We start from the raw sequence: 26,479 nt of genomic DNA on the forward strand, positions 1-26,479 counted from the left end.
CTTCCTTGTAAAAAACTTTTTCTTGTTATATATAAGCCAGATATATCGATTAATTTTAAAGAACACATTATCAACAATGTGTACGGTCCGCAAATTTCTCAGGATGCACGGCTCAGATGCCAACAAACACAGCAGTTCTCAAGATTACCAGCAGTTTTGTAAGGCAACTCACCTCCAGCTCGACTGAACGCCCGAACTGAACCTTCAGCACCATTTTGATGGATTCACTGGTATTCTCTAGCAGTGTACTCTGGGAGAGCACTGCAAAAACAGAAAAAAAACTAGTCAGTAGCAGTCTCTCGTTCGCTGTAATGTTTTAAAAATAGCCCACAAGAAAGTAAAAATAATATTTTAAAGAAATGGGGGAAATCTTTGCAGTGTTTAGGAAGCCATTCTTATAAAGGACAGTAAACATTTCCCATCCCATTGGTGTAAGAAATCCTCTTTTCTGTCCACTTACCCCTGAATTCTAAAAATGATGCATGAAATTGGGCACTGATCCAAGATGTGTGCCCAATTAAATTGGCTAAGGAGCCAATTATTGGGCACTAATCAGTACCAGTTTTGAACTGGGTGCACATTTTGCTATATGCTACAACAATGTGCACCCAAATGCCACAGGAGCAAAAAATTGACCCTGGAGAATCCACAGAGAAAAAGGTCCAAGAGAAACCAAAGAAACACTGTGGAGAGATGATGTTCCTGATATGGACTTAATTAGAAAATCAACATAGCAATCCACATAAAAACCTTAAAAACCAAGTCCGCTGAGAGCGTTGGACCCAACACGGTCCGTGTTTCGACAAGAAATTCTTCCTCAGGGGTCCCTACTAGTCCTAGGGTGGAAGATACATGGAAAAGCGAAAAAATCCAAAAGTACTAATGCGTAGAAGCTCCGCGTGAGATGTGCTTCATGTATCTTCCACCCTAAGACTAGCAGGGACCCCTGAGGTGCCGTTTATAGAATACCGCTAAGTGCTGGAAAAGCAGGTATTATCCAGGGACAGCAGGCAGCTATTCTCACATATGGGTGACGTCATCCACGGAGCCCAGATGTGGACAGCTTCGCAAGCAGACTTGCTTGTAGAACTTTAGAAAGTTCACGACTGCCACACCACACATGCGCGAGTGTCTTCCCGCTCAAGGTTGAGACACCAAAAAGGACTGAGCTCCTTGTGTCAAGGTATCCTGAGGCACTGGCAAGAACTCGGCTCCTTATACAGAGTGCTTAGGCTCCAGATGAGTCACTCGCAAAGACTCAACTCCTTGCATAGAGTGTATAGGTTCAGCTCGAGGCACTGCCAAGGACTCGACTCCTTGTGATACTGCTGAGAACTCAGGCTGGGCTCCAAAAAGCAGAGTCGAGGCAGGAGTATGTTTGGCAAGCATATTACCAAACTCCTGAGGCATAATGGTCTGGATCATAGCCTGCAAATGTGAAACCGAGACTTGATCTGGTACATTTGGTGTGGCTATAGTCTCCAAGGAAGAGGAGATATGCTTCGATTTGGAGACATGCTTCTTGGGCAGCTTCAGAACCACTGCTGGAACAGACTGCTGCGCTACCTGACCTGAGGAAGACAGCGAGGAAAGTGGCTCCTCAGGAGATGACTTGGCAGATTTGCTCAAGGACTTCCCAAACGAGGAAGGTTTGATTAAGGTTAAGGTCGAGGTAGAAGGCGGGAGTCCTGTAGAAGACTTGACCGAGCTGAGGTTGAGACCGGGGTTAGTGAATCCATATCGCTGAAGATTTCTCCACCTGAACTCGACGTTTAATGTCGAGGTTGAAGAGTAACACAGCAAGCACACGACCCTTGAATCTGTGACCAGCCAAGACATAGACTGAAAAATAGCCGTGGCAAAATTGTAGCTTGCAGGCTGAGGCTGCAAGGCAGGCCCCGCCGTGACACAAAGAAAATTCAAAGGGTTTGTTTTTTTAAAGTAAAATAAAAACATGCAAATAACACAGTGACCCTGTCTGAAAAAGAACACAAGCCGCGGTGAGAGAAGGCATGAAGTAGACTAAGTCTAGCACAGAGCATCGAAATAGGACTTCTCAGCTCCGCGGAAAACTGAGAACTGAGGAGGCGTGCGCCCTGCACTGGGCAGGAAGGCACTCACGCATGCACGGTGCGGCAGTCGCAAACTTTCTAAAGTTCTACAAGCAAGTCTGCTTGTGAAGCTGTCCGCATCTGGGCTCCGTGGATGACATCACCCATATGTGAGAATAGGCTGCCTGCTTGTCCTGGGATAATTGTGCTTACCTTTAGGTGCAGCAATTTACATCAACTAAACCTCGGTGTAAATCATCACACATAAATTAAATGTGGAATGCCCTTATTCTATATAACAGAATGCATAAATTACAAGAATGTCCCTGATCTACTTATGATCCACCTTTAACCATGCCCCCTTTTGGGGGCCACGCAGATCTGGGCGCATAAATATGCGGGTGTAATTTTTAATTAATTCCAATTAGCACTGATAATTGTTAGAGCCCAATAATCAGTGCTATAAATTGGGCACATGTCAAAATTTGCATGCATAACTTTTAGTGCCATTTATAGAATTTAGAAGTTAATTTCCTTAATGAATATCTGGCTGTGGTCAGCAAGTCATGTGCCTTCTGCAGCCAGGAAGAGTACCCAAATCCATCCAGGATGTAGAAACAGCAAAGGAGGCCCAAGGAGAAGAGACAACCGAAGGTGCAAATGTAATATTTAATTGAAACAGAACCAGACTTGGCCAAGTTTTCACATAAGTCTTCATTCAAGAGTTGGCCCTACTGGTTCTCTCCAAAGACCCCGTGCAGAGCTCAGCCCTGAGGCTGTGGGGGAAGCTGAGCTCTCACACTCTTTGGAGAGAACAAGTAGGTCCAACCTTTGATGAAGGCTTTTGCTGAAACTTGGCCTTGGACCACCTTTGCTGATTTTATACCCTTGTTCATTCTGCAGAAGTTAGTTATGTTCCTGTTTTCTTTGTCCAAATTCAACAACACAGTGCTCTACTACATGGAAAAGAACTCACATTTCTAGAATCAAAATTTTAAATTTTGACTTTTATGGTGTGGCTCTTTTGCATGCTTTTAATTTTATCACTTAAAATTTCAAAAATTTCAGTATGGACATAGGCTAATTTCATCAAGCAGGGTTAACACTGTCCCTGTAGTGCACAGTGCTGACTGTGCATTAAAAGCCTTTGATGTGTGATCACACAGTACACTCTAATGTATGCTTGTTTTGAAAGGGAGCTCACAGGAAAAAAAAACACTTTTGTTACAATGGTAGAATAATCATAATCTTAATTGTTTGGTTAATCTACTATAATAAAACGCTAAGTGCATATGCGCACTCTTACCTGCGTGATCCATGATCCCTTATCCGTAGGTCCGTGGTCGGCAGGAGTGCGCATGTGCGCCTACAACGGTCCCTCTCTCGCAGACCCCAACGTGATGTGCAGTCTTGCCAGCTCCCTTACACTTCACGCCCGGCCAAAGTTTATTTTTAAGTTAAAAGCCTCGGCGGCGGCTCCTCTCACAAGTCGCACCTGCGTCAGGGAAGGTTTCCGACGCAGGAGGCGATCATGAAAGGAGCTGCCGCGGCACCTTTAAACTTTAAAATAAACTCTGGCAAGGGACTAAGGGAGCCGGCCAGACCGCGGGAAGAGAAAGGGGGGTAGGGGAAAATGCTGCTGCTGATGCACAGGGAACTGGGGTGGGGGGAGGGAAATGCTACTGCACAGGGAAATGGAGGGGGAGGGAATGCTGCTGCTGAGGCTGCTGCACAGGGAAATGGAGGGGGAGGGAAATGCTGCTGCTGTACAGAGAAGTGGGTTGGGGGAAATGCTGATGCACAAGGAAATGGAGGGGGAGGGAATGCTGCTATGGATGCTGCTGCACAGGGAAGGGGGGAGAGAAATGTTGCTGCTGCATAGGGGGCAGGGAGAGAGACAGATAGAAAGACAGACAGCGGGAGGGAGGGAGAAAGAAAGATAGACAGCGGGAGGGAGACAGAAAGAAAGGAAGAAAGACACAGGGGTAGGGAGAGATACAGACAGACAGACAAAGGGGGCCAGGGAGAGAGACAAACAGAAAGAAAGACAGACAGCGGGAGGGAGAGAGACAGAAAGACAGACAGCGGGAGGGAGAGAGACAAAAAGAAAGAAAGAAAGATAGACACATATATTCTAGCACCCATTAATGTAATGGGCTAAAAGACTAGTAAGATAATAAAATACCTTACCAGCTGTAACTAAATAAGCATCAGGAACTGTGATATCGCAAACAAAGGGCTGCTTGGTTGTAGTCGTGATGGTAGTTTTTGAAGGAGCTATTGTGACCATTGTTGAAGGATGAGTGGATGTTGTTGTGAAATTACTAGGTATGCTGCTCACGACAGTACTGGAACTGCCAGCTGTACTTATAGTATTAGTTGTAGTAGCTCCTGTTGTTGTACTAGCTTTAGTAAAAATGCTTACAAAGGGTGGAGATGGTGTATTCACCGTTGATGTAATCATAAATTCAGACCTTGTAGGAGAAGGAGTAATGTTTATGTTCATAGTGAATGACTGTACATAAGAAACGGATGTATACTGGGGAGTGTTTGAAGTTATCACAGGAGAAGCTGAAGAAATGTATGTCTGGGTAACAGAAAAGTCCAGTGCACCATTTGAAGACCTGAAGTTTGAAAAGACAGAAGTAGTTAAGATTGGAGTCAAATGAAAACTAGTAAATAATGAGGCCAAATGTTTTTCATCAATCAAGGTACTCGTATTGTCACTGAACACAGAATGACTATTAGGCAGTAAGAGGGTATGAAAAGTAGATAACAGAGAAGAATATGACGATTCCAGTGAAGAGGTAGCTTCTGTGAAAGATGAGGTAAGAATTTCAGAATCCATTTGTAAGACAGATGATGGTTCAGACAACTTGGTGAATTCTGAGAAGGAACCCAATGTTGACCACACTGAAAAAGCACTGGTGTCACCTGGTAGTGTTGACATAGTTGAATGAAGGCTTGAACTCCACCAGAGTGAAGGCAGCGATTCCTCAATACTTGTGCTATCGGTACCAGGGAGATTAGTCAATTCCAAACTTGAAAAGTTCACAGACAACACAGTTGTTGCAACTACTACAGGTGTGTCCTGAGATAATAATACTAAAGAATCACTTGGCATTATTGAGTAAACAGATGATATGTTGGAGAACAAAGATGATATGCTACTTGGTTCAAGATGATACCATGTTGAAATAAGGCTTGAAGAAAGATCTGAAGTATTTCCAATTTCATCTACAGGAAAGTTTATAGACATTTCATCAAAGTGCAATACAGACTCTGTATGTAAATACATTGGAGTTTCCAAAAGACTTGTACTATTTGCTACCGTAGTACTAGGCACCGCCATGTATGCTGTAGTGGCAAATGATGGTTCAAAGTCAATGTTGCTAACACCAGAAGAGAGCTCTGCAGTATGACTAAATGTAAAAGGAATAGTTTCCAAAGCTGGATAAGAAAAACTGATAGATACAGTGTCATATGCTGTATCCAAAAAGGACTGACTATAGGAGGGCAACACTGTTGTATGCAAATAGCTGTTAAATTCAGCCTCAAATATACTTGAGAATCCCAACACAGACTCTGTGGTTTCTTTGAATCTAGAAGACAATGAAATCACAGGGCTCAATGGGAAAGACGTATCAAAGATTTTTGATGCAGAGTTCTCCAGTTCGTATACGTCTGTAAGTACCTTGGTCAAAGTGGTGAAGTCACTTGTTTTAGAACTTGTGTGGGACAATGTTTCAATATTATCACCAGATTCCCAGTTATTTTGCATGAGTTCTGAAGAAAGATCTTGTAGTGGTAGAGACAGAGTTGAGTCACAGTACAAACAAGAAATGTATGAATTATCTGAAGGCACTGGGCTTGTGAACTTAGTGAAGATTTCAGCTCTATTTCGTGTTATAGAACTACCAGGTAAATTTGGTGTTATAATAGAGGGTAATTCATGAAATATAGATGTCATCAACAAATCTTCACTGTTAGCTGAAATCACATCAGACTGCCCTGAAGAAGACACATATGGAAGACTAGTTGAAAACAAAGCAGGAGCTGTAGCCATGTTGGCTGCTGAAGTGGGAATGCTAGAAGATCCCATCAAGGGATAGTTGTTTTGATCTAAACTTTTCGTTACTATGCTGCTCGCAAAAATATCTGAATCAAGTTCAACCATATTTATTGTACTTACAGGCAAAGCACCTGGTGCCACCATTGTAACACCGCTTAGTTGTGTGCTAGAAAAAGAGGACAAACTATTCATATCATGGGACAGAGAAAATGCTGAAGAATGCAAAGTTGACCCCAGGCTTTCTGTCATGACAATGTCCACTTCAATAACATTAGAAGATGATGAATAAACTTCTGTATTAGGAAGGTGTGTTAATATGTCTCGACTCAGATGCAGAACTGTTTCTAAAGGCTTTGATTCCAGAAGACCAGGGGTTGGACTGGAGAAGGCTGATATGTCCAAAGTAGAATACAGTGGCAGCTCTAACACAGACCCTGAAGTCTGACTGGGAGCCAGCAAATCATATTCTATTTCAGGAGATTGCAATGAAGAACTTGGTAACATGTTAGGAGCTGGGGTGGCAAATTCTTTTTTACTTAATAGTGCTTTATCAGATTCCAAAACACTGGCCTTTGGTACATTTGTCTCAGCACCAGCAGCATCATTAACTGTTTGCATCTCAAGCAAAGCTGTGTGAAAAAGAAATGGTGTAACTGATGGCAAAATTTCAACAAGAAAATTGTTTTCATGTGGTTCCAATGTGCTTGTTAAGGCCACAGGTGTCACTTTGTGTTCACTGCTTTCTCCCCATACAAGTTCAGCAGTATAAGAAGTTTGATAGCGTTGTTCCAAAAATGATGAATCTAGGAGGAAAAAAGTCATTAGTTTAAGTGTTATGCATAGATAACCAATTCCTAACCTCAATATTTTGTTTTAATCACGGTATTAACAATATGAATAGTCAGGTTCCTCCAAAGTCAACTTTTAAATGAATAACTGCTTAGCTTATGAGCTCTTAAGAGAAAGATTCTATTAACTGTGTATTTGTGCACGATGGTACAAATTAAATAATTCTAACTCAGACATTTAGGAAAAGAATGTAATCAACCATGCTCAACCCAGTTGGATAAAATTGTGCCACACAGAAGCGATCTATTACTAGAACTTAGAATCTGGGATCCAGAGTTGGCAAAGAACATTACTGAGAATGATAGGTATCTTATTAATAATAATAATAACTTTATTCTTATATACCGCCAACAATCTTGCGACTTCTAGGCGGTTTACAATGAAGATAAATTGCACAGACATCGAATTACAGAGTATAGCGGTGAATATCTGATAGTAGCAACAATAAAAATAATAACAACAGTTTATATATTGCAGGACCGTGAAGTTCCATGCGGTTTACGATGAATTAGAAAAATTCCATAAATTGTGAGGAACATTCATAGTTAGAGATTAGAGGTTAACAGTTTACAAGATCTAAATTGGGGAGGGATTGCGATGGGGGCTATTGTCCTGATTCGTTACCTAAGTATTTCGAGAACAGGTATGTTTTTAGGTGTTTCCTAAATTCACCATAATTGTTTGAGTGTGTAATTAGTTTTTCCAAGTCTTAAAACAAGTGGGGAAAGCATATAGAGCATGGGTCATGGAATTCTTGCCAACTCCTCTATACGCATGTGTGTTATCTCTGTATCTGTTTATTACAAAACTTGCTATACTATACTATGCAGCACAAAGAGCATCAGAGTAGTTCACACAATTAAATCATAAAGAAAAATAAAGAACATCTGGAGAACAATGATTGTGGAAGGAGAGTGAAGAGTTAGAGAGCAGGAAGAATAGCATACCACCACTGACCTAGAGGGAGAAGGATTAAATGGTCTGAATGCAGTGGTACCCAAATACTGTATTCCATTAGTTTGGAAAGAATAGTAAAATAGAACTAAAAGTGAAAATAAATCTAACCATTAAGTTTCATTGTCAACAAATTTCAAAGAATGGAGTTTAAAGCTACAACACAGGGGCCACTATCACAAGGCAACAGGTATTGTTATGTTTCTCCACCACTAGGTAGTAGACATATCAGACTGCAGCAAACTACACTGTGAAGGCACTTAGGCCTAACTTAAGCGGCAAAGCTGTTTAAAAACCATCCATTAAAATTGTTTAAAACAAAAAAAATGTAGATATCTAAAGATGGCCGCAGCATTTCCTTCCTGCATGATATAACGTCGCAGCCATCTTTAATTTACTGGCTGGGTGCTTCTATAGCGAAGGTATAGAATGAATGTAGTTGGTAAGATCTTTTCTGTGCTTTTTAATATATTTTAGCATTCCCTTAGAGTGAGGATTTATTATTGCTTTGGTTGTTAAAGTTATGGCACTTTCCCTGTCCTGACGAAGAAGAAAAAAAACGCATTGGTGGGGTTCAGCGTAACAGCGACATTAGACAAGCTTTGACCTTTATGGGAACTAAATTGAAATGAAATGTTAAAAGAACAAGTAATCATGAAGTATGAAGATTAATTTTAAGACAATACGTGAAGTTGCCAGTAAAAATGAAATGAAAAAGTAAAAAAAATATTATAAAAAAGAATATACACGATTGGGTTAGCCAGCGAAGATTGCTGCCATACTGTACTAAATCAGAGAGGGTGGTGTTCCGAGATTCCCCATGTGTGTTATGTAAAGAATTTTTGGGTGGATGCAGCATGATATAGATTGATGAATTGAGTATTTCATTAATAATTAATTTTTATCATCCAAGTTTGTCAATTCGACGTGTGACTATCAATATAATGGCACAAATTCAAACCTTAGGCATTTTTAAGCACTGTCATAGACACGATTATGTCAAACATGGGAACCAGAAACGTAGGATGTGAAAACCCACAAATTGCGCTGTGGCATGACTGACACGTGATTGGTGGCCGTCGTCTAGGTGGCTGCTGATACCAGCACCATTTGTAGAATCTTGCCCATGGGCAATGTTTCATTTAGACTGTTATTAGTCAGTCTAAATCAGGGATGTCAAAGTCCCTCCTCGAGGGCCGCAATCCAGTCGGGTTTTCAGGATTTCCCCAATGAATATGCATGAGATCTATTAGCATACCATGAAAGCAGCGCTTGCAAATAGATCTCATGCATATTCATTGGGGAAATCCTGAAAACCCGACTGGATTGCGGCCCTCGAGGACCGACTTTGACACCTGTGGTCTAAATGAAAAGTTATTCTGTGGCTAATGCAGCTAATGCAAATGCTTTCAGCCACTGCTTTACCATGCACCGAAGCAGCGACCAAAAATCCCATGCTAACGAGCTTGCTAATATTAAAATGAGCTCATAAGCAGATTCTATGCAAAAAAAAGGGCAGGGCACTACCGACAGCTCAGAGTTGCTGGCTTTTTCAAGGATGTCTCTCCCACTGCCGCATCTGTCATTCCTTCCACTTACTATCAGTCAAAATGGTTGAAGGAATGACAGATGCGGCAGTGGGAGACATCCTTGAAAAAGACTCTGGATTAAATATTATAAGCCTAAACTTGGGTTGAGTGAGCACTGGTTGCTAAAAACATAGTAACATAGTAACATAGTAGATGACGGCAGATAAAGACCCGAATGGTCCATCCAGTCTGCCCAACCTGATTCAATTAAAAATTTTTATTTTTTTTATTTTATTTTATTTTTCTTCTTAGCTATTTCTGGGCAAGAATCCAAAGCTATACCCGGTACTGTGCTTGGGTTCCAACTGCCGAAATCTCTGTTAAGACTTACTCCAGCCCATCTACACCCTCCCAGCCATTGAAGCCCTCCCCTGCCCATCCTCCACCAAAAGGCCATACACAGACACAGACCGTGCAAGTCTGCCCAGTAACTGGCCTAGTTCAATATTTAATATTATTTTCTGATTCTAAATCTTCTGTGTTCATCCCACGCTTCTTTGAACTCAGTCACAGTTTTACTCTCCACCACCTCTCTCGGGAGCGCATTCCAGGCATCCACCACCCTCTCCGTAAAGTAGAATTTCCTAACATTGCCCCTGAATCTACCACCCCTCAACCTCAAATTATGTCCTCTGGTTTTACCATTTTCCTTTCTCTGGAAAAGATTTTGTTCTACGTTAATACCCTTCAAGTATTTGAACGTCTGAATCATATCTCCCCTGTCTCTCCTTTCCTCTAGTACCAGCATTTCTCCAGCACTGTACAGAAATAGTGCCAGAGTTTTGTGCATTCACCCCTTAAGAGGCAATGCTTCCTTTTAAGTGCCCAGAGGCCATGCAGTAAAAGCCTGTTTTATAATGGAACCTAGGCACCCAGGGTCCATTGTAGAATTGCTGACCCTAACGTTTAGGCCAGAGGTGTCAAACTCAGTCATATTAAGGGGCCAAGATCTAAAACACAGGCTAAGTCACGGGCCAGACCCCGCTCATTCACCACCTCAGACACCACCCCCATAATAGTACTAATTGTAACACCATTTTTCCATTCCTATTTCATGTATACACATACAATATAATCTTATTAACAAGACATAATGGTTAACCACAAAATGAAACTACACAAAGCACACTGTATGCTTCTCCACATTAATTCCTACCAGAACACAGATAACCCCTATGCAAATACAGAACCAAGATAACACGGGGCGGCAATGAAAACACCACATCGCACTGCGGGCCGCATAAAATGGCCAGGCAGACCGGATTCAGCCCACGGGCCTTGAGTTTGGACACCTGTGGTTTAGGCACTCAGAGTTGCATCAGCCATAGAGCTGAATGAAAGAGGTGCAGGCAGTTAAATGCAGGAGGGATGTAACAACTTACAGCAGTGTTCTTCAACTGCCGGTCCGTGGACCGGTGCCGGTCTGCAGAAATTTCCTGACGGTCTGCAGGGTCGGCCATTGGTTACCAATTGGCCATAGGATCACATACAATATTCTTCTTTTTGACCTTTAAAACTCATAGCACTAACTGTCCTGAATTTATAAATAGGCTATTAATCCCATACAACCTTTCAAGATCTCTACAATCTGCTTCCCATCACCTTCTATCGATTCCTTAATAAGAACATAAGAACATAAGCAGTGCCTCCGCTGGGTCAGACCATAGGTCCATCCTGCCCAGCAGTCCGCTCCCGCGGCGGCCCAAACAGTTCACGACCTGTCTAAATCACCAGAAGGGGCCCCCATGCCTCCTTGGTTTCCTAATTGAGTCCTAACTTCCTATCAAAGTCCTAGCCCTCCGGTCTTGCCTGCACGACCAGGTTGGGTTTCTGCATATATTTTCTGGTTAGCTTTCTCAGTATCCCACGATCCCCTTATCCCTCAGGAATCCATCCAGTTTCTGTTTGAATCCCTGTACCGTACTCTGCTTGATCACTTCTTCCGGTAGCGCATTCCAAGTGTCCACGACCCTCTGGGTGAAAAAAAACTTCCTTGCATTCGTTTTGAACCTATCTCCCTTCAGTTTCTCCGTATGCCCCCTCGTACCTGTTGTCCCCTTCAGCCTGAAGAATCTGTCCCTATCCACCCTCTCTATGCCCCTCATGATTTTGAAGGTCTCTATCATATCACCCCTGAGCCGCCTTTTTTCCAGAGAGAAGAGCCCCAGCCTATCCAACCTCTCAGCATATGGGTAGTGTTCCAGCCCTCTTACCAGTTTTGTTGCTCTCCTTTGGACTCTCTCAAGTACCTCCATGTCTTTCTTGAGGTACGGCGACCAATATTGAACGCAGTATTCCAGATGCGGACACACCATCGCTCGATACAGTGGTATGATGACTTCCCGCGTCCTTGTAGTTATGCCCCTCTTTATGATGCCCAGCATCCTGTTGGCTTTTTTTGAGGCCGCTGCGCACTGTGCAGATGGCTTCAGTGATGCATCCACCAGCACACCCAAGTCTCTCTCAAGATTGCTTTCTCCCAACAATGCCCCCCCCAATTTGTAGTTGAACAACGGGTTCTTTTTCCCTATATGCATAACCTTGCATTTTTCCACATTAAAGCGCATTTGCCATTTGTTTGCCCAGTCTTCCAGCTTGTCTATGTCCCTTTGCAGGTCCTCACACTCCTCCCTGGAGCTAACTTTGCCGCACAGTTTGGTATCGTCTGCAAATTTTATAACCTCGCACTTTGCCTCCTTTTCCAGGTCATTGATAAATATGTTGAAGAGTAACGGCCCCAGCACCGATCCTTGTGGCACACCGCTCGTGACTCCCCGCCAGTCAGAATATTGGCCCTTTACTCCGACCCTCTGCAGTCTACCCGACAACCAGTGCTCGATCCATCTGTGCACATCCCCTCCCACCCCGTGGTTCCACAGTTTCCTAAGCAGCCTTTCATGTGGTACCTTATCAAAAGCCTTTTGAAAATCGAGGTAAATGATGTCGATGGGTTCTCCATTGTCCACCTGACTGCTTATTCCCTCAAAGAAGTACAGAAGGTTCGTTAGGCACGACCTTCCCTTACAGAATCCGTGCTGGCTTGTTCTCAGTAGGCCATTTCTCTCAATGTGCTCGCAGATGCCGTCCTTTATCATAGCTTCCACCATCTTCCCTATAATTGAAGTCAGGCTCACCGGCCTGTAGTTCCCGGGGTCACCCCTCGATCCCTTCTTGAAGATAGGTGTGACATTCGCCAATTTCCAGTCCTCTGGTACCTCTCCAGTTTTCAAGGATAGGTTACAAACATGTTGGATTGTGCCCGCTATTTCTTGTCTTAGTTCCTTCAGAACCCTTGGGTGGATCCCGTCCGGACCCGGTGATTTGCCGCATTTTAACCTGTCTATCTGTTTGAGGACATCTTCCTTACTTACCTCTATGTGCTCCAATTTTTCAGCCTGTTCCCCACGCATGAGCTCCTCTGAGTCTGGTATATTAGAAGTGTCTTCTCTCGTAAAAACTGACGAGAAGAACGTGTTCAACCTCTCAGCTATCTCTTTATTCTCCTTAATCACTCCCTTCCTATCTCCATCGTCCAACGGCCCCACCTCCTCTCTCGCTGGTCGTTTCCCCTTTACGTAACTGAAGAATGCCTTGAAGTTTCTTGCTTCCCTGGCCAGCCCCTCTTCGTATTTCCCTTTTGCTTTTCTAACCTCTCGGTGGCATTCTTTTTGGCATTTCCTGTGCGCCTGGTGATTTTCCTCTGTTGGATCCTTTTTCCATCTCCGGAAGGATACTTTTTTGTCATTTATTGCCTTCTTTACTTCTGTTGAGATCCAAATCGGGTCCTTTGACCGCTTGTTTTTGCAGCCTTTCCTGAAACTGGGGACGTACGTTTTTTGTGCTTCCTGCAGGGTGTCCCTAAATAGGGTCCAGGCGCTTTCCACAGTCTCCATCCTAAAGATGTTTCTGAGCTTCCTCCCCACCATTTCCCTCATAGCAACATAGTTCCCTTTCTTGAAGTTGAGCGCAGTTGTTGCGGTTCTCCTTACTATGGGTGTCCCCCTTTCTAATGTGAATCTGATCGCATTGTGGTCGCTGTTGCCTAGTGGTCCTCCCACTTCTACCCCTCTTGCAGGCCCCCCTAATCCGTTCAGGATGAGGTCAAGGGTAGCATTCCCCCGCGTCGGTTCCCTGACCAGTTGCTCCATGAAGCAGTCCCTCACAGCTTCTACAAATCCTGTTTCCCTAGTGCAGTTGGAGTGACCTGTACTCCAGTCTATCCCTGGGTAGTTGAAGTCCCCCATCACTGTTACACTTCCAGTCCTGCACTCCTGTCTCAGTTCCGCTTCCAGGTCGTGTCCGAGTCCTTCTGGCGTGCCAGGTGGGCGATAGTACAGCCCCAGTTTTATGTCTGCACCCTTGTTTCCCGGCAATTTGACCCATAGCGATTCCAGCCCCTCTGCCTTCGTTGCCATATCCATCCCGACCGAGTAGGTAGAGTCCTTTATATATAGTGCTATGCCTCCCCCCTTCTTGTGGGTCCTGTCTCTCCTGTAGAGCTTGTACCCCGGCAGCGCCACATCCCATTGATTCTCCTCTGTCCACCATGTTTCTGTAATTCCAATTATATCCAGGTCTTCCCCCTTGGCCACGACCTCTAGTTCATCCATCTTGGTCATGAGGCTTCTTGCATTTGCGTATAAGCACCGCAGGTCCCGTCGTTTTTCCTCCACCTCTGCATTCACCTCTGCATTCACCTGGGCCGCCACTCCTGTTCCCTGTACTTCTGTTTTGCCCTTTGCCTTTACCCTCATAGCTTTCAGCTTCCCCACATTTCTGCCACCCCACTTCCCCGCTTTTCCTCTGGGTTTTCTTGCCCCCTCCTGGGCCCCGGCCTCTGTTTGATCCCCCTCGCCTTGTGGAGCCCCCAAAATGCCCTCAGCTTCCGTCCTCTTGCCACCCAGTCCCCCTGTGTCTCCATGCCCATTAGTCTCCATCCAGCAAGCTCCCTTTACCTGTTGTTTCCCTCGCTGTCTGATCCTGAGATCCACTGGTCTCTCTACTTCCTCCGTGCAGTCAGCCCTTTCAGCATCTGTTCTGGATACTGTTGTCCGAAGCGTCAACATCAGATCAGCTGTCGGCTTTCCCCCTCTCATCAGTTTAAAGCCCTCTCGATCTCCTTCCTCACATTGGTAGCCAGTAGTCTAGTTCCCTCTGTGCTCAGGTGCAGGCCGTCCCGCCGGTAGAGCTTACTCTTTCCCCAGAAGGACGTCCAGTTCCTTACAAAGTGGAAGCCCTCCTCCTGGCACCATCTCCTCAACCATGCATTCACAGCCTGGAGGTCTGCCTGCCTTTTTGCATCAGCTCTCGGCACAGGCAGGATCTCCGAGAATGCTATCCTCCGGCTACTCCGCTTCAGTTTTCGTCCCAGGACCCTGAACTGGTCAGTCAGCGTGGCCATGCTGAAGTTTCTCCGGCTCACATCATTTGTTCCGACGTGGATTATCACCGCAGTCTCCTCTGTCTCTGCTCCGTCCAGGATCCTCTCGATCCTATCAGTGACGTCACGTGTCTTGGCCCCTGGGAGACAAGTCACTAGCCGATCCTCCCTTCCTCCAGCTACGTGACTATCTACCTCTCTCAAGATCGAGTCTCCCACCACAATAGCAGACTTCCCTTTCCTCAGCAACCTCCTCTGTCTCAGGTCCATGTCCTCGGTGTAGTGAGGTGTCTCACCCTCGGGGTCTCGGTGAGTCCCGGTCTCCTCTTCTTGTGTGGTTCCTCCGCTAGGTCCTTCCCCGGTGTCGCATTGTGGAACCTGGGTCTCTTCTGCCGACATCCGTCTGTGCAGTCTCTGGTCCTGTCCTTCCGCCTTCCTATAGGCCTCCTCGATGAATCTCTCAAGGTCCCTCACCTGGTCCACAATGAGGCCTGCTCCATCTGTGTCCTTGGTTGACCAGCTCGTCTCCTCTATGTTGCGCAGTCCCTCCAGTCCCTCCAGTTCCTGGACCTTGACCCTCAGTCTGCCAACTTCCATCCTCAGGCTTTCCAGTTCCTGACACCGACCGCATATGTATGCCCGCCTCCCGGAGGGGAGGTAGTCATACATATGGCACTCAACGCAGTAAACTGGGTAGCTCTGCTGGGTTCCTGTAGCCTCCATTTCTTTCTCCTTGCTCCTACGGTCCCTCGGTGGTTGAGAGTGGCTTTTGGCGTGCAGCTAGCTGAAAGAGTAGAGAGAGAGAGAAGAGTGAGAAGCTGCAAGGGTAGAGAGAGAAAGAGAGAGAGAAGAATGAGAAGCCGAAAGGGTAGAGAAGGAAGAAAGTGGAGAGAAAAAAAATATAATTTTTTTTTTTTTTTTTTTAATTTGGGTTAAAGTTAGGTTTGCTGCTGGGCTGCCTGGGCTCCTTCTCAAGGCTCCTTCGCGAAGGCGCTCTCGCTAAGGCGAGCGCCTTTACCGCTCGCCTTCGCCGCGCGCCGAACGGCTGGGCGCCGTTGGCTCCCTTCCTCTTCTAGTGGAGCCCGGGCCGATTCAACCTGTGACGCGCGGGGTGGGCGGAGCTAACTCTCGCCGCGACCCCGATCTGCCTGCCTCCCCAGTCCTCCTCTCCTCAGCGTCCCCGGCTCCCCTCTGTGCCTGGAAACCTGAAAAAAAAGCCACAAAACAAGCAAAAAAGCTCACAGAAGCGCCGCTGCAGGTCTCCTCGTGTCCTGGCTCCCTTCCTCTTCTAGTGGAGCCCGGGCCGATTCAACCTGTGACGCGCGGGGTGGGCGGAGCTAACTCTCGCCGCGACCCCGATCTGCCTGCCTCCCCAGTCCTCCTCTCCTCAGCGTCCCCGGCTCCCCTCTGTGCCTGGAAACCTGAAAAAAAAGCCACAAAACAAGCAAAAAAGCTCACAGAAGCGCCGCTGCAGGTCTCCTCGTGTCCCGGCTCCCTTCCTCTTCTAGTGGAGCCCGGGCCGATTCAACCTGTGACGCGCGGGGTGGGCGGAGCTAACTCTCGCCGCGACCCCGATCTGCCTGCCTCCCCAGTCCTCCTCTCCTCAGCGTCCCCGGCTCCCCTCTGTGCCTGGAAACCTGAAAAAAAAGCCACAAAACAAGCAAAAAAGCTCACAGAAGCGCCGCTGCAGGTCTCCTCGTGTCCCGGCTCCCTTCCTCTTCTAGTGGAGCCCGGGCCGATTCAACCTGTGACGCGCGGGGTGGGCGGAGCTAACTCTCGCCGCGACCCCGATCTGCCTGCCTCCCCAGTCCTCCTCTCCTCAGCGTCCCCGGCTCCCCTCTGTGCCTGGAAACCTGAAAAAAAAGCCACAAAACAAGCAAAAAAGCTCACAGAAGCGCCGCTGCAGGTCTCCTCGTGTCCTGGCTCCCTTCCTCTTCTAGTGGAGCCCGGGCCGATTCAACCTGTGACGCGCGGGGTGGGCGGAGCTAACTCTCGCCGCGACCCCGATCTGCCTGCCTCCCCAGTCCTCCTCTCCTCAGCGTCCCCGGCTCCCCTCTGTGCCTGGAAACCTGAAAAAAAAGCCACAAAACAAGCAAAAAAGCTCACAGAAGCGCCGCTGCAGGTCTCCTCGTGTCCCGGCTCCCTTCCTCTTCTTCAATTAATCATACCTATACGATGCGCATAACCATTATTTCAGTCACTGCACCATCGCTGTGGAATTCTGCACCTACTAGTTTAAGAGAAGAAACGTCACTGATCCGTTTCAATCTAAATTAAAGGCATTTTTATTTAAAGATATATACAACGTTTGACCGTCCTTATCAGGATGATTTTCAATTTTAATAAGGTTTTAGTAGTCCTAAGAAATTTAAAACCTCCCTTCCGTTTGTTCTTACCTGTTATGTTTCTTGTCTATTTGATATTGTAGGTCTTTCCTTTTTTCCTACTGTATCTTAAGTTTGTATGTCCTATTTGTGTTACTTTATATATAGGTCATTGTAAAATAACCTGTTTGTTTTTAGCTGTACACCGTCTAGAAACTCTGTATAGGCAATTTAATAAATCGCGGGGATGGTTAAAATTTGTCCCTGTGTCATTCTCTTTTCATATTCTCATTAACAATGTGAAGGGGGAGGGGTCAATGGGTCAGAGATTTGATGTACAGTACTGCCTTTCTGTGAGTACAATCAAAGCAGTTTACATATATAGGCAGGTACTTTTCCTGTTGCTAGTGGGCTTACAATCTAAGGGTCTCTTCTATTAAACTGTGCTATCAGTTTCTAGCACGGGGAGCCGCGCTGAATGGCCCGTGATGCTCCCGACGCTCAGAGTTCCTATGAGCGTCGGGAGCAAAGCGGACCATTCAGCGCGACTCTCTGCGCTAAAAACTGCTAGCACAGTTTAATAGAAGAGGGGGGTAAGTTATGTACCTGGGGCAACAGAAAGTTCAGTGACTTGCCCAGGGTCACAAGGATCTGCAGTGGGAATCAAACCCAGTTTCCTAGGTTCTCAGTCACTGCATTGACAAATAACTGCATTGATAAGTAACTGTGCTTTCTATTCTGTACTAAACAAGAGCAAGAGAAATCCACACAGCACTAAATGGTGAGACCTTAGCTGCGACCACGGCAGAGCGTGATCTAGGGGTGATCATTAGTGACGACTTGAAAGCTGCCAATCAGGTGGAGAAGGCTTCCTCCAAGGCAAGACAAATGATGGGTTGTATCCGTAGAGGTTTTGTCAGCAGGAGACCTGAAGTCATCATGCCGTTATACAGATCCATGGTGCGGCCTCACTTGGAGTACTGTGTCCAATTCTGGAGACCACACTACCGTAAGGACATACTGAGGATCAAGTCGGTTCAGCGAATGGCCACTAGGATGGTCTTGGGACTCAAGGATCTGACATACGAAGAAAGACTAAAAGAATTGCGGCTGTACTCACTTGAGGAACGAAGAGAGAGGGGAGACATGATTGAAACGTTCAAATACATCAAGGGTCGCATCGAGTCGGAAGAGGATATCTTCTGTCTCGTGGGACCCTCGACCACCAGAGGGCACCCGCTGAAAATCAGGGGAGGGAAGTTTCATAGCGACTCCAGAAAGTACTTCTTCACCGAAAGAGTGGTGGATCATTGGAACAGACTCCCACTGCAGGTGATTGAGGCAAGCAGCGTGACGGATTTTAAGAGAAAATGGGATGCTCATGTGGGATCTTTAGGGGAGTAAATTCAGGGGGGCGGGTACTTGGAATGGGCAGACTCGATGGGCTATGGCCCTTTTCTGCCACCATTTTCTATGTTTCTAAACAGGATTCATTTTGTTGTTTCTTTGTGCTCTAAAAGAAAACTCCATTTTAAGCAAAAGGGGTTAATACGCGTATAACCACGGGAAACCGTTCTGTGTCATTCTTTAGTGTCCATCTCAACCTCAGTCCTTCTACACCAGCATTCTTCAATGCAAGGTTTTGAGGGTCAGGGGCTGTGCCCATTCATAATCTGATTCTTTCCCCTCTCCTTAAAGTATGACACGGGGATGGTTTCTTATGGTTAACCATGGGGACAGGGACAAATTCTGTCCCCGTGTCATTCTCTAGTTAATAAATCATTTATTTCTTCTGCTGCATGTTCACGCTTAAGACTGAATCTCTGTTGTTCTTGTATTCTCTCCTGAACCTGAAGGGTTGCAAATATGGCTAACCTTGCTCATTCTATGGAAGGAATTGATTTGTTTTGGTCTTAATTGCCACTCCCATCTGTTACTAGTTTCAAACAGAGAAGGGTACCATAGCAATACACAAACAATGATTTGCCTGAGTAGGTTAGTCTATTCTGTTTAAAAAAAAAAAAAAAAAATCACTTCCCTTTAGAGGAGCTGAATGTATGTATGTGTTTTTACACTGCTTATGCCAGGGGTGTCCAATGTCGGTCCTCGAGGGCCGCAGTCCAGTCGGATTTTCAGGATTTCCCCAATGAATATACATGAGGTCTATTTGCATGCACTGCTTTCATTGTATGCTAATTGGGGAAATCCTGAAAACCCGACTGGACTGCGGCCCTCGAGGACCGACATTGGACACCCCTGGCTTATGCTTTTAGCCACAGTAAAAAAAGATGTTTCCAGGGGTGTACTTAGATCACTTTTGAAAATTAGCTTCAAGGTGTAACTTTTAATTATTCCCTTCCCACCTCAAGTTTGTATTTTATGTAATTATATTGTTAATATGTTAGTTTCTCTGTTTTATTCTCTACTTGGATTATGTACATCGCCTAGCAATTTTAATAGGCGATTCATCAAATGAATAAATAAACTTGAAACTTGAAACATATTCAAAAGTGAGTAACTTGAAACACTTGGGGATATTCAGAATTTCTCCTCCCCAGGGCTGCATTATGACTTTTGTGGGCCCTAGGCACGTTTGCCTTTATAGGCCATTGAAATTTTATATTATGACTGAGCTTTTAATTTGAATTGTATGCATATATGCTAGGAATTATTAGAAAAGGGATGATAAACAAGATTAAGAATGTTGTAATGCCTCTATATCGCTCTTTGGTGCCACCTCACCTTGAGTATTGTGTTCGGTTCTGGTCTCCTTATTGCATAAAAGATATAGCAGCACTAGAAAAGGTTCAAAGAAGAGCGACCGAGATGATTAAGGGGATGGAAAGAGTAAAGAGGTTAGGGCTCTTCAGCTAGAAAAAGAGACAGCTGAGGGGAGATATGACCCAAATCTACCAAATCCTAAGTGGTATAAAACATGTACAAGTGGATCAAGATTTACAAAGGCTAGGGAACACCCTAACCCCACTACCTTATGTATCAAACCAGTCTAAGTCCTGTCCGTTAATTATGCAAATACTTAGTTAATGACATTTTTTTTTCTTAGAACTATATTGTAATTTTAATATTGTAATTTTACTCAGATACTTGCTGATGGTCTGTATATCAAATATAGAAGAAAATTGAAAACATTTTTTCTCTCAGAGAGTAGTTAAGCTCTGGAACGCATTGCCTGGGATGTGGTAAGAGCGGTTAATGTAGCTGGTTTAAAAAAAGGTTTGGACAAGTTCCTGGAGGAAAAGTCCATAGGGTGCTGCTGAGACAGACATGGGGGAAGCCACTGCTTGCCCTGGTTCGATGGCATGGAATGCTGCTACTATTTGGGTTTTTGCCAGGTACTTGTGACTTGGATTGGCCTCCGTGAAGATGGGATACTGGGCTGGATGGACCATTGGTCCGACCCAGTAAGCTGTTCTTATTTTGGTATTAGATTTGTATTTTATCAATTTATATTCTATTTATTTATTTTCAAGACCAAAAGGCAAAGCATGAAAATAAATAACTTCTACTAAGTTTTAAATTATTTCTGATATAAAAAGAAATAAACATTTTCATGGGCCCTAGACACTGCGTTTATTGTGCCTAATGGATTTTTTTGATGTATATTCATAATAATTTACAAAGTGCTAGTGCTCATCTGAAAATGTTAACTTAGCCATCCAAATGCAGACTGAGGCATAGGAAGAGGCTCAACCTCACGGGAGTCTGCAGAATGCCCAGGCTAGATTAGCTAGCTTCAGTCCCATTTTGGTGAGGAACTGAACAAATTGCTGCTCTTACATGGTCTGGAAAGAAGCCGGCAAGGATGGATCCGCATCTGAAACCGGACCACCTGCCTTGGCTGGAGGTTCCACCGAGGCAGTGGAAATGTGCTTCGACTTAGAAGTCTTAGGCACCTTAAGCACCACCGGTGGAACTGTCTGCTGAGCTATCTGACCTGATGATACAGGGGAAGATACAGCAGACGTCGTCAAAGAAAGAGCCGCTGCAAACGAGGAAGGTCTGATGAGGCTCGAGGTTGAAGTAGTGAAGGCAGGAGGGTCCTCGATCGAAGGCAAGACCGAGGTTGGCTTCGGAGTCGAGGAAGTGGTCGAATCCATCTGGAAGAGCTTCTCCACTGAAGTAGACGACGTTTAAGGGCTCGAGGTTGAAGAGTAGCCCAGCGCTCGCACGACTTTGGCTGATGTTGTGGCCCAAGGCAGGGTTCTAAGGGTAAGACTGTGCGTGCCTTCAAAACTGGAAGTAACGTCCTGAGGGGGGAAGGGAAGAGAAAGGAAGCCGTCACGGACAGTGTTATCTTTACAGGGCTGTCCAACCCATGGCCCAACAAGGAGTTTTGTTCGGCCCAGCTTCTCCTTCTCTCCCTCCCTTCTGCGCCTCCCTCTGCCGGGTAGTTTTCTGGCTGGCTCCCTTACTGAAGTTGTCTGCAGGCGTCCTTGGCTCCTTGTGCACGATCTGCGGCTGTGTCAGTGCCCGTGATGCGGGGCCAGGAAAGATCTAGTGTCAATTTCTTCAAGCCAAGTACACCCTAAGTCTAACAAATACCAACCAAGTACCCCAGCCCAAGCTCCGTCCCTGACCCCACCCCCATTATAATAGTATTAATTGTAATGCAGTTTCTTTCATTCATTTTTCATGTACACACAATATAATCTTATTAATTCATAATGGTAACCACAAAATTAAAAAATAACACAAAACACACAGTACGCTGAGAAAATGTTAATTATCATTTATATTTGGGGAGTTTTTCAAAGAGGTCAAGGCAGATATGCAATCCAGCAGAGGCATTTCTTATGTTCTTAAGATAAATTTAGTGCAAAATATAGACAGCAAATTATACATTTTAAAAACTGACACATTTCGATCACTAAATTGAAAATAAAATCATTTTTCCTACCTTTGTTGTCTGGTGATTTAATTAGTTTCTGGTTGGACTTCCTTCTGACTGTGCATCCAACATTTCTTTCTTTCTGCCTCCTGCATGCTTCCTCTCCTCCGGTCCTTATTCCATTTCCCAACCAACATCTCTCTCTGTCTCTCCGTGAGTCCAACTTTTCTTTCTCTCTCCTCCACCCCTATTGACAGCATGACCCCCTCTCTCTTTCTCACTGTCCATCTGCCTTGAGAGATCCAGGCATTTCTCCCACCCCCTCTACTGCCACATCCAACATTTCTCCCCCTCTCATTCCCCGGATCAGGTGCAGCATTTTTTACCACTGCCTACCAGCCCTGTGCCCATTTCTCCTTCTATCACCCCTCTCTAGCACAATACCACATTTCTCCCTCCATACTATGTCCTACATTCCTCACCCTTTCAGTCTGCCCTCTCCATCACCATATCCAATATTTCTCCCTCTCATCCTTCTATTCCCCAAGCATCTCTACCTCAGTTCTCTCTCTCTATGCCCAATTTTCCTTTCTTCCTTTCCGCATGTGCTCCATCTCTCACTCACACACTCATGCCCTTTAATTCTCCCTTCTGTATCCAATATTCATGCCCCTTCCCTTCCTTCTGTGTCATGTTCATGTCCCCTCCCCATCTTCCAGCTTTGTCCCAAAATTAAGTTGACGCCGGGGATCCCAGCCTGCCCCACCTGCACTCCCCCCTCCCCCAAAGCCGACCAATTCACAGAAGACTCAGGTGCCCCCGGGGATCTCTGTTTGCCCCGCCTGAACAACCCATCCCCCGACCTCTCCACAGAAGCCGCAGGCACCGCCTGGGATCCCTGCCCGCCTGACCCCTGCTGATTCTGCTGCTGAGGATCCCTCCCTCCCTCCCTGTCAGCCCGCTACACCACCCCCAAAGCCGACCCTGTTACTTCATTTGGAGCCGGACTCTCTCCATCCTCCATCCTCCCCCAGCAGCAACTTTGTGCAGGGATGGAGCGTGTAGCAATTCACGTGCTTCACGCAGCTGGCCCTGAGAGAAGGTTCTGGGTCAGCTATGCAGCGTGTGAGTTGCTGTTTGCGTCCCTGCACGGAGTGCTTCGGGAGGGAGGAGGGAACCAGTCCGGCTCCAACAAAGTAACAGGGTCGGCTTTGGGGGTGGGTGTAGTGCAGCAGGCCAGCAGACAGGAAAGGAGGCAGAGTGGGATACGACAGCAGTTTCAGCAGCCCCTTCAGCACCGAGTGGACAGGGAGGGATCCCCAGCGGAGGCCAGGCCATGTATCCCCAAGGGTATGCACACCGAGTGTTAAGAAACACTGATTTAATCCTACATTACTCCAGGTACATTAGATAGATTATGAGCCCGCCAGGACACAGGGGAAAATGCTTGGGTACCCTGATTAAATTCATGTAAACCGTTCTGAGTTCCCCTGGGAGAGCCGTATAGAAAATTGAAAAAAATATATATATTTCCATCAGCTTTGTTGAAATATTTCTACACTTTATATTGCTGGAGAGTTATTTTGTCACTGCTTTTCTTTATAGTTGTTCCATTAGATTTTTTGGGGTGTGATTTTGTATTTTTGTTTGTTATTTTGTTAAGATGTTTTGGAAACTGCCTAGTTATAGGCAGTGCATAAGTTTTAAAATAAATGTATAAAATAAAAAAAGCTCACCTTTCAAGGTTTTTGTTTTTGTTTTTTTTACTTCACTTGCACACCAAATCTTATTCACATCAGCTAATACGGTACACAGCAATGAACATTTAATTCTCCCAATAGGTACCAAGGTAGAAATATACTGGCCATTTAAAAAAGAATCGTACACATTTCAAACAAGGCAGCACTCACCGATTAGACACTGCACATCCTCCTCACTCATGTACATGCTAAGGCTGGGCCCGGCATGTACATGGATGCCCTCTTGCTCTCTTATGTTTTGAAAGTTTGAAGAATCTGTCCCTCTCTACTCTCTCTATGCCCTTCATGATCTTGTAAGTCTCTATCATATCCCCTCTTAATCTTCTCTTTTCCAGGGAAAAGAGACCCAGTTTCTCCAATCTTTCTCTCTCTCTTTCTCTCTCTGTCTATTTCTGTCTCTCTCCCTTTCTCTCTCTCTTTCTTTCTAGCTCTCTCTCTCTCTGTCTTTCTATCTCTCTGTCCCTCTCCACACTCTCTATGTCCTTCATGATCTTATAAGTCTCTATCATATCCCCTCTAAGTCTCCTCTTCTCCAGGGAAAAGAGACCCAGTTTCTCCAATCTTTCTCTCTCTCTTTCTCTCTCTGTCTATTTCTGTCTCTCTCCCTTTCTCTCTCTCTTTCTTTCTAGCTCTCTCTCTCTCTGTCTTTCTATCTCTCTGTCCCTCTCCACACTCTCTATGTCCTTCATGATCTTATAAGTCTCTATCATATCCCCTCTAAGTCTCCTCTTCTCCAGGGAAAAGAGACCCAGTTTCTCCAATCTTTCTCTCTCTCTCCCTTTCTCTCTCCCTCTCTCTATTTCTGTCTCTCTCCCTTTCTCTCTTTCTCTCTCTCTCTCTCTATTTCTCTCTGTCTCCCTTTCTGTTCCTCTCTACTCTCTCTATGCCCTTCATGATCTTATGTCTCTATCATATCCCCTCTAAGTCTCCTCTTCTCCAGGGAAAAGAGTCCCAGTTCCTCCAATCTTTCTCTCTCTCTCTCTCTCTCTCTCCCTTTCTCTCTCTCTCTCTCTATTTCTCTCTCTCTCCCTTTCTCTCTCTCTTTCTTTCGAGCTCTCTCTCTCTCCGTCTTTCTATCTGTCTCTCTCTGTCCCTCTCCACTCTCTCTATGCCCTTCATGATCTTGTAGGTCTCTATCATATCCCCTCTAAGTCTCTTCTTCTCCAGGGAAAAGAGTCCCAGTTTCTCCAATCTTTCTCTCTCTCTTTCTCTCTCTCTCTCTCTCTATTTCTCTCTGTCTCCCTTTCTCTCTCTCTTTCTGTCCCTCTCTACTCTCTTTATGCCCTTCATGATCTTGTAAGTCTCTATCATATCCCCTCTAAGTCTCCTCTTCTCCAGGGAAAAGAGACCCAGTTTCTCCAATCTTTCAGCATATGAAAGGTTTTCCATCCCTTTTATCAGACGTGTCGCTCTCCTCTGAACCCTCTCGAGTAACGCCATATCCTTCTTAAGGTACGGTGACCAATATTGGACGCAGTACTCCAGATGCAGACGCACCATCGCCCGATACTACGGCAGGATAACTTCTTTCGTACTGGTTGTAATACCCTTCTTGATTATGCCTAGCATTCTGTTTGCCTAATTAGCGGCCGCTGTGCACTGTGCCATCAGCTTCATTGTCATGTCCACCATTACCCCCCAAGTCCCTTTCTTGGATATTCTCATTTAATAACATCCCTTCCATCGTATAGTTGTACCTTGGGTTTCTGTTTCCCACATGTAATACTTTACATTTCTTAACGTTGAACTTCATCTGCCATCTCGTCGCCCATTCCCCTAGTTTGTTCAAGTCCCTTTGCAATTCTTCACAGTCCTCTTTAGTCCGAGCTCCACTAAATAGTTTGGTGTCGTCTGCAAATTTTATTATTTCGCACTTCGTCCCTGTTTCTAGATCATTTATGAATATATTAAATAGCAGTGGCCCGAGCACCAAGCCCTGCGGGACCCCACTCGTGACCCTCCTCCAGTCCGAGTAGTGGCCCTTCACTCCTACCCACCAACCAGTTTCTGATCCATCTATGTACGTCTCCTTCCACCCCATGGTTCTTCAGTTTCCGGTGTAAGTGTTCATGGGGCACCTTGTCAAAGGCTTTTTGGAAATCTAGATATATGATGTCTATGGGGTTTCCTTTGTCCATCCGTTTGTTAATTCCTTCGAAGAAATGCAATAAGTTTGTTAGGCACGATTTCCCCTTGCAGAAACCATGTTGGTTGGTTATCAGAAGTTCGTTTCTTTCAAAATGTTCATCGATGTTTTCTTTTATCAGTGCTTCTGCCATTTTCCCCGGAACCAAGGTCAGACTCACCGGTCTGTAGTTTCCCGGGTCACCTCTTGATCCCTTTTTAAAGATGGGCGTAACGTTGGCTATCTTCCAGTCCTCCAGGATCACGCCTGTTTTCAGGGATAGATTGCAAATTTGCTGCAGTAGTTCCGCTATCTCCTTCTTTAATTCCTTCAGAACCCTTGGATGGATTCCGTTCGGACCCGGGGATTTGTCAGTTTTTTAGTTTTTCTATCTGCCTGCGTACATCTTCAAGGCTCACTTCCATGGATGTTAATTTTTTCTGCTTGATTTCCATTGAAGAATTGCTCAGGTTCCGGTATGTTGAATGTGTCTTCGTTTGTGAAAACAAACGAAAAGAACATGTTA

General features: G+C 45.3%; 1 protein-coding gene across 5 annotated transcripts in view; it reads right to left on the reverse strand.

The window, feature by feature from the left end:
* The window catches only part of KIAA1549 (KIAA1549 ortholog), a 171,424-nt gene that overhangs the window by 120,341 nt on the left and 24,604 nt on the right, over positions 1-26,479 (reverse strand). The window contains exons 1-3 of one of the 5 annotated variants that reach the window (XM_033951437.1): positions 21,175-21,464; positions 4,242-6,926; positions 173-261 (exon numbers count right to left, since the gene is read on the reverse strand). In XM_033951437.1, the coding sequence (XP_033807328.1) occupies positions 173-261; positions 4,242-6,926; positions 21,175-21,337 (2,937 nt within the window). In that variant the 5' untranslated portion in view covers positions 21,338-21,464. Of the gene's footprint in view, positions 1-172; positions 262-3,357; positions 3,536-4,241; positions 6,927-21,174; positions 21,465-26,479 lie in introns of those variants that run through there. The other 4 variants (XM_033951436.1, XM_033951440.1, XM_033951438.1 and 1 more) reach the window with 4 other exon arrangements.

The sequence above is a fragment of the Geotrypetes seraphini genome, chromosome 7, assembly GCF_902459505.1.
Source record: "Geotrypetes seraphini chromosome 7, aGeoSer1.1, whole genome shotgun sequence".
Lineage (NCBI taxonomy): Eukaryota > Metazoa > Chordata > Amphibia > Gymnophiona > Dermophiidae > Geotrypetes > Geotrypetes seraphini.